The sequence below is a fragment of the Thalassophryne amazonica genome, chromosome 7 (genome assembly GCF_902500255.1).
Source record: "Thalassophryne amazonica chromosome 7, fThaAma1.1, whole genome shotgun sequence".
NCBI lineage: Eukaryota > Metazoa > Chordata > Actinopteri > Batrachoidiformes > Batrachoididae > Thalassophryne > Thalassophryne amazonica.
Window position 1 is genome coordinate 65,400,284 of NC_047109.1, and position 9,248 is coordinate 65,409,531.

At 40.5% G+C, this 9,248-nt stretch overlaps 1 protein-coding gene across 1 annotated transcript in view; it reads left to right on the top strand.

Moving 5' to 3' along the window:
• Positions 1 to 4,172: 4,172 nt before the first annotated feature.
• The window catches only part of scap (SREBF chaperone), a 96,069-nt gene continuing 90,993 nt past the window's right edge, over positions 4,173 to 9,248 (top strand). Inside the window, 3 exon segments of the mRNA XM_034174359.1 lie at positions 4,173 to 4,251; positions 4,253 to 4,286; positions 4,289 to 4,319. Coding sequence (XP_034030250.1) covers positions 4,198 to 4,251; positions 4,253 to 4,286; positions 4,289 to 4,319 — 119 coding nt within the window. The 5' untranslated portion in view covers positions 4,173 to 4,197.

Consider the following 9,248-nt stretch of genomic DNA (forward strand, 5'->3'; position numbering starts at 1 on the left):
CTGCAGCTACATCAGCTTGCTAGCTGTTGCGTTCACTGCGTGTCCGTCATTTCAAAGCGTCACGGATTATCGCCTTGTTTCTGCTTAAAACTGACTTAGAGTGATTTAAGTGGTTTTACCTTTATCACCTGATGGTTACTAATCCCATTAAGCCATTTGATTGCTTTGGGTGTAGAGACTCCGGCTCATATGAGCTGCAATGGTTGCAAATGATGCATGCACAGTGGAGGCATGGTGGATCAGTTTTTAGAGGGGGACTGTTTGGTCTGTGACACTGGGACTCTCTTTTGTTGCGAGCAAGAAAAGAGAATCGTCTGCCATTTAATTCACACAGTAGGTTTTTTTTTTTTCGTTCCTGTCATTTCTGTGGCACAGAGCACCAAGGTTCTCTGGTGTGGACTGTGGGAGAATTTTTTTCCCATAGCCTCATTCTGCTGCAGGACAGCTTAGGAGAACTTTCCCCATGACAAGAGAACTTTCAGCATGCCGCGCTGCAAACGGTACATGCACGAGTTTTGTAGGGAGACTGGGGCCATTTTCTCCCTGAAAATTTTAAATTTATAACTCTCTGAAACAGTATTGCCTGCATTTTAAGGACCAATTTTTTGAAGTAGTATTATGTTGCATATCTAGACAATCAGGTAACAGCTCAAAAACTGGTTTTAATAACACTAACCCAGATCGAATCAAATCAAAATAATTGATTCGGAATCTTAGAATCGGAATCGAATCGATTCTTGAAATTTGAATCGATACCCAACCCTAATACCTATTGTGTTTTTCTATCTGATGCAGGTGCTCAAGTTGTAGTGATGCTTCATGTTTGCTCATTTTCACACACACACACACACACACACACACACACACACACACACACACACACACACACACACACACACACACACACACACACACACACACACACCACACACACACCATGCAAGTCCTGGGAGCTTGGAAGTTCATAATTACAAACCTTGTTCAAAGCATAGTGGTTTTTGTGTTTGACGGGGGATGAAACTGAGGATCTTCTAGTAACAAGTCCACCTACGCTATCACCTACTCAAGATCCCCCAGATCCAAGTTGTTGTTCCATTGGCAGCTCTGAGTGACATGGTTGTGAGTTATAGCATTTTATAGCATTTTTCTCCCCTCATGCTGAATGGATATAGAATTAGCCTAGGATATGAATGAGGATGATATCCCATTGTGTACTTGTTTTACTCTAGTTTGACATATGATATATGTCTGCTTGCTTTAGCTGCATGTCCCACCATGTGGGTATGTTCCTACTGTGGGGAATGTGTCCACACCTTTTTGGCTGGTGAATAAGATGTGTGTTCTGGTGTAACATGTGGCCCCTGTATGAGTGGTTTTAAAGGAAGAACACACCCTGCCTGAACTTGGCAGCATGTTTGCTAACAGTGGCAGTATGTTCAGTGGTTTACTACATGCTCAGTATTAGAGCTTGCTCCTGTGTGTAATTGTCCAATGTGATAGGCAGCCTCAGTGAGAATGGTGTGTTTCAGTGAAAATTGACATAACTGTAGCACACTATATGAAGTTGCCTGCGCATGAAAGAAAGTAATTATAGTCCGTTGTCTTCGTGGGAATTTTTTTTAGTTCACTATATTTGTCAGCTACATGCGTAAATAGACCTTGACTGTTTGTTAAACTTCAATTCTATTTTCATAGGCATGTGATATATAATTCTAAAAATTTCAGACGTGGCCTTTTACATGATGGTTGAGTACAGTGATTACAAAACACATTATTGTTGTTTTTTGCTGCCGTTTGAGTTACCACAGCAGATCCAGTATAAATTTGCTTTAGGATTTTGCACAACTTTTACACTAGATGCCCGTCCTGATACCACCCGAGTTCCACATGGAGAAACACACATAGCCCCCTGTGTTCACAAGAGTCTACAACCAGCACTAACCAGGACCTACTCCACATCTGAGATCTGATGGGATCAGATGTGCAAAAGCAAACATAGTTATGCACAAACACATCAGTATAGACAAATGAATAAAAACAACACACACACATATATACGTGTGTGTGTGTGTGTGTGTGTGTATATATATATATATATATATATATATATAAATAAAAGCAATTTAACCTCTTTAATATCCTCACATTTTTCAATAGAATGTAGTAAATATCAATGTGCTTTACCAAATGGTTGAGTTGACCATTAAAGGGTTAAGAATAGAGTTCCTCTTTCAGTGACTGATAAAACCAGTTGTACAAAGCTGTCTTGAATTCCACCAGTGATTTATGTTGTGAATGTGGCTGGGAAAATTATTGTACAATGTATGGTTGGTAAAACACATTTCACACCTAGTATTTGTAGTTTCAAACAGATGCAGATTTAATGATAGGGTTATAGTAGTCAACAACAAGATCACAAATTTACAGCAGAGCTAAGTTGATGATTGCTTTGTAAACCAGAACATACATTTTGAATTTGTATCTGTCGCTAAGAGGAAACCAGTTAAGTTCACAGCCCAGCTCCTTTGAGTATATACCAACAGCTTGAGTTAGTATAATGTTCATAGATTTTATCATCAGTCTATTCACAGGCTTCAGTTTATTTTACTAAGTGCTCCAGATCATAATGCAGCAATCAAAATGGCAGTGTGAAGCTATTAAGAAATTGTTTCTTAGCGAACAGAGGCAAAAAATAAGCTGTATTCTTTGAAATGATATTTGATAACATTTTTGGTCCAAGACAAATCATTATGTACTGTGGCACCTAGCAACTTCTCGGAATCCTTTTCCAGCATAATACTTGTTAATTGTACATTTGCATCCATTTCTGAAATTTGCTTCATTTTGCAGATATAGTTACCAGAATAACTTTTTTCCAGAGTAGGGACACATCTTTCTTACACTGTTTTTCACATCAGAATTCAGTTTGCATTCCAAAATTGAGATTAATTTATAGTTTGTAGTTGTAAAGTGCAAACAGTATAACTGCAGTTTTTTTTCCAACTGTCAAAGGATGCAATTAATATAGTGTAGAAACAACATGGGGCAATAAAATCTATCCTGCTGTACTCCAACAGTTATATCAATTTTCTTGATCGTTCAAAATGTAACAACCTTAATGTGAACACTGAGAAAATCAATGAAGAAATTAGTAGTATTACCCTGTACACCGCACATTTGTTTTTCATTTAATACTTCATGATTTACAAGAGCAGCCACCTTTCTGAAATTCACGTATATGATCTCAACAAGGTTGTTAGCTCCAGTATGACCTATCCTCAATTGAATCAAAGCTGTTTGACAAGAATGAAAAGCACAAAATCTGACTGTTCAGACTGTTTGCCATAGATCAAATATCAAGAATTTGTGCAATGGAATCAGATGTTATGAACATGTCTTTCCATCAGGTTGGAATACTTAGTTCATTCTCATCCCAACCTTTTGTATATGGGTGTCAGCTTAGGATATTTCCAGGCTAAAGGTACGCAACCGAGACTGGCAGAGCAGAACCTGTGAGTGAAGGTGCAATCAACCCTGCAGACACATTCAGAAAATAACTTGTATTCCACATAGGGCAGGTGATTTCTTTAGATTCATATCCTCTAGTAACTTTAAACAAATTCAACTGTCAATCTTAGAAGTGTAAAAGTATAAACTTGTGCCTTTACTTTCAACGATTGAGTTAATGGAGGTGATGGTCTAGTGGTTAAGGTGTTGGGCTTGAGACCAGAAGATCCTGGGTTCAAATCGCCGTCTGACTGGAAAATCACTAAGGGCCCTTGGCAAGGTTTTATCCCCTATTGCTCCCGGTGTGTAGTGAGCGCCTTGTAATGGCAGCACCCTGACATTGGGGTGATGTGAGGCATAATTGTAAAGCGCTTTGAGCGTCTGATGCAGATGGAAAAGCGCTATATAAATGCAGTCCATTTACCATAAATATAGCTGTTTAGTGTGTAAGCCCAAAATTACTCTAGCTGTGTATCATGCAATTATTGAGGTGATTGTGTCGAGAAGTGCAACATTAATTTTGTAAGTGCTGTTGTTATAGTCGTTTTCCTTGAGTCTGATTAGTCATATCTGCAGCAGCTGATCTGTAAAATTGATTTTCACACTCCCAGGTCCCTGGAGGCCCGGCGACAACTTGTGCTCGCTGCCGAGTGCTTCCTAATGGCCGGCAGTTGACCCCGTCCCACCAGGATGACGCTGCGTGAGCAGCTGAGAGAGAAGATATCAGCGGCCTTCTACCGCCATGGGCTTGCTTTGTGCGTCCTATCCAGTACCCATCATCCTTTCACCTCTGTCAGCATCCTCACCTGCTGGTAGGTTTGTCAAAGTGATTAGTTCATTTTGAAAGATGTTTGTTTTTTCTTACCGACAATACATTGAGCATTGCTACAAATAGATGTAGCATGTATTAGTGTATGTGTACACATCCATATTCTTTCTCTTGCTAAATTTCAGTTCTTGCCCCTAGTCACAATCTCGGTCAATGCAATTCAATCATGCAAATGTGCACAGGATGTCCTTCCTAATGCAGTCCACAAACATGAAAAATAGTGTAGTGGCCTTGAACCAGCAACCTTCTCTTTTAGAAGCACTTGGCCACCACTTTAAAAAAAAAAAAAAAAAAATCTTATGTTACAGTTTGGTTGGTTGTCACAAGGAAATATTCAAATGTTTAGACACAGGCACTGAAAAACTTTAGCTTATTGTTCGTTTGTTTCCCTCTGCAATAAGCAGACATCAGTGTATGTGTCAGTGTTGGTGTTCTGACATTAGGCCGCTCATTTAAACTTTGTTGTAGTAGACTTTTTTTAGTAACATAAATTTTGTCATCCATTGTTAGCAGAAAAGTGATTGACACAGAAATGGCGAGCTCAGCTCATCTGCGCTGGGCATGTGCACAGATATAACAGACCCTGCTGCAGCAACAATGCAAAAATTGGCATATGCAGCTCTTAGGTAAATCACTGTTAAACAAAAAAAAATGAGAGGACTTGGTTAAAACATTGGACCTGGCTTTATTGATAAAAGCTGTACATATGCTCTGTGCTGTCCTCACTGCAGCTTACAGCAGGGTAACAATGAGACAGAAAAGTGGTGACCACCTTGGGCAAAATGAAAGAAAAGGAGCTTGACAACAATGATGATGGAGGGAGGATGGAGGCATAATGGTCCAGTGAGAATAGGAGCCCTGTGTTTCAGTCTGTCCGAGGGGAGCTGGTTCTGTACAGATGAACCCTTTGTGTCAGTACAGTGACCTTGGAGAGTGGGGCAGGCAGAAGGGGCATGGAGGGGTGGAAGCAAGTGTGATGCAGAGATGCAAGGAATGGCGATTTCCATCCCACTGCCAGCAATGGATTTAAAAAGGAAATGGCAACATTTGCACAGTGCCTCGGCACAAAATGACCTTGAAATGTCTGGTTAGCAGCTAAATGTGTTTAACACCAGTGACTGTCATTTCTGTAACTGCAGAGAATCTTCATCATTGGACATTGGACCTTTTTATTATCTACAGTTAATACATACTGGACAAATTAAGCCCAAGACGTTAAGGATTCAATCTAATTAAATCTCCTGTCCCATATTTGGATAATATGACTAAGTAAAATTACTTAGTAGTTTTGTTGTCTTGCAAGATGAAAAAAAAAATCTGTTTAAAATTTTCATGATCTTATGTCTAATAATATGTTAAAGGCCCCTTCACACACAGTACAAATAAGTACAACTCAGGGCGACTCACGGCGAAACAGCTCCTATGAGTGAACCACGAAAACATCGTGCAGACGGGCAGGGATGCATAATCCCAGTGCGACAGTTCGTGCACGTGACGGTGTCTTTCGAGCAGGAACACAGTGCGAGCAGCTGCACCACATCGCACTGCTGATGTGGAGAACAATAAAATAAAAAACAGCTGTATAATTAGTGAATATCACTGGGTTGATATAAATAATACATAAAAGGGGACACAATACAGAACCCTGCGGTTAAATAACCTTGGTTAAAAAAAAAAAAGTCACTCACGGGATTTGAACCCGTAGGCTCTGATTACCAGATGGAAACTTTACCACTGCAGTACCATCGCTGGGCTGTAATCAGTGTGGGGAAAAATGCCTGAAATCAACAAGGACATGAAGGAGGTGCGCTGTGTCCGGCCGCTGCAGCCTGGTGCAAAGGCAAAAGATGTTTTGTATTTATCCACGTGAGGACAGCAGGCAGAGACACACGCCTCATTGAGGAATGTTGTAATCTGTTTGGGTGGTTGCTATCCACGACCCAGACCCTTGCTTCATTATAACTCCATTGTGGTGGTTTTTAAAAAAACAAAATTACAGAAATTGGCATTATCCATACTCTTATGAACGTGACTAATGATCATCTGCTATACATACAGTGGTTCAGTGGTTAGCACTCTTGCCTCACAACAAAGAAGGTCTGGGGTTGAATTCCACCTGTGCCTGGTTTCTTTTGTGTGGAGTTTGCATGCTCTGCCAGTGTCTGGTAGCACTCTTTACACACATTCCTTACACCGTCAACAACAACAAAACAAACAAAAAACATGCAGATTAGGTCTGTTCCTTTCTCTGCCCCTGACTAAGTAAGCATATCTACAACCCCTGGCAAAAATTATGGAATCACCCGGCCTCAGAGGATGTTCATTCAGTTGTTTAATTTTGTAGAAAAAAAGCAGATCACAGACATGACACAAACTAAAGTCATTTCAAATGGCAACTTTCTGGCTTTAGGAAACGCTATAATAAATCAGGAAAAAAAAAATTGTGGCAGTCAGTAACGGTTACTTTTTAGACCAAGCAGAGGGGAAAAAAATATGGAATCACTCATTTCTGAGGAAAAAATTATGGAATCATGAAAAACAAAAGAACGCTCCAACACATCACTAATATTTTGTTGCACCACCTCTGGCTTTTATAACAGCTTGCAGTCTCTGAGGCATGGACTTAATGAGTGACAAACAGTACTCTTCTTCAGTCTGGCTCCAACTTTCTCTGATTGCTGTTGCCAGATCAGCTTTGCAGGTTGGAGCCTTGTCAAGGACCATTTGCAGGCCATGACATTGACCCTATGTGTCTTTTTGCAAGGAATGTTTTCACAGTTTTTGCTCTATGGCAAGATGCATTATCATCTTGAAAAATGATTTCATCATCCCCAAATATCAACGTAAACTTCAAATCAAATCAAAATCAAATCAATTTTATTTATATAGCGCCAAATCACAACAAACAGTTGCCCCAAGGCGCTTTATATTGTAAGGCAAAGCCATACAATAATTGCGGAAAAACCCCAACGGTCAAAGTGACCCCCTGTGAGCAAGCACTTGGCGACAGTGGGAGTGCAGTCTGAGAGCGAAGCGCTCTATTGGGGTGATATGGTACTATGAGGTCCCTATGATAAGATGGGACCTGATTATTCAAAACCTTATAAGTAAGAAGAAGAATTTTAAATTCTATTCTAGAATTAACAGGAAGCCATGAAGAGGCCAATATGGGTGAGATATGCTCTCTCCTTCTAGTCCCTGTCAGTACTCTAGCTGCAGCATTTTGAATTAACTGAAGGCTTTTCAGGGAACTTTTAGGACAACCTGATAATAATGAATTACAATAGTCCAGCCTAGAGGAAATAAATGCATGAATTAGTTTTTCAGCATCACTCTGAGACAGACCTTTCTAATTTTAGAGATATTGCGCAAATGCAAAAAAGCAGTCCTACATATTTGTTTAATATGCGCATTGAATGACATATCCTGATCAAAAATGACTCAGTATTACTAGAGGTCAGGGTAATGCCATCCAGAGTAAGGATCTGGTTAGACAACATGTTTCTGAGATTTGTGGGGCTAAGTACAATAACTTCAGTTTTATCTGAGTTTAAAAGCAGGAAATTAGAGGTCATCCATGTCTTTATGTCTGTAAGACAGTCCTGCAGTTTAGCTAATTGGTGTGTGTACTCTGGCTTCATGGATAGATAAAGCTGCGTATCATCTGCGTAACAATGAAAATTTAAGCAATGCCGTCTAATAATACTGCCTAAGGCAGGGGTGGGCATCGAGGGCCGAGACACTGCATGTTTTCCATGTAACCAATCACCTCAGCAGGTGGGTTGCTGATGAGCTTCTGCTCTGAACATAAACACCTGGTTGTCAATGAAATCACCTGCTGAGACACCTGATCATTAATGAAATCACCTGCTGAGGCGATTGGTTGCACGGAAAACCTGCAGTGTCTTGGCCCTTTATGGCACATGATTGCCCACCCCTGGCCTAAGGGAAGCATGTATAAAGTGAATAAAATTGGTCCTAGCACAGAACCTTGTGGAACTCCATAATTAACTGTCTGTGAAGAAGATTCCCCATTTACATGAACAAATTGTAATCTATTAGATAAATATGATTCAAACCACCGCAGCGCAGTGCCTTTAATACCTATGGCCTATATATATGTATATGTATATATATGTATATGTATATATATGTGTATGTATGTATATGTATGTATGTATGTATGTATACTCAACAAAAATATAAACGCAACACTTTTGGCTTTGCTCCCATTTTGTATGAGATGAACTCAAAGATCTAAAACTTTTTCCACATACACAATATCACCATTTCCCTCAAATATTGTTCACAAACCAGTCTAAATCTGTGATAGTGAGCACTTCTCCTTTGCTGAGATAATCCATCCCACCTCACAGGTGTGCCATATCAGGATGCTGATTAGACACCATGATTAGTGCACAGGTGTGCCTTAGACTGCCCACAATAAAAGGCCACTCTGAAAGGTGCAGTTTTGTTTTATTGGGGGGGATACCAGTCAGTATCTGGTGTGACCACCATTTGCCTCATGCAGTGCAACACATCTCCTTCGCATAATCCGTGAAGAGAACACCTCTCCAATGTGCCAAACGCCAGCGAATGTGAGCATTTGCCCACTCAAGTCGGTTACGACGACGAACTGGAGTCAGGTCGAGACCCCGATGAGGACGACGAGCATGCAGATGAACTTCCCTGAGACGGTTTCTGACTGTTTGTGCAAAAATTCTTTGGTTATGCAAACCGATTGTTCCAGCAGCTGTCCGAATGGCTGGTCTCAGACGATCTTGGAGGTGAACATGCTGGATGTGGAGGTCCTGGGCTGGTGTGGTTACACGTGGTCTGCGGTTGTGAGGCTGGTTGGATGTACTGCCAAATTCTCTGAAACGACTTTGGAGACGTGTATGGTAGAGACATG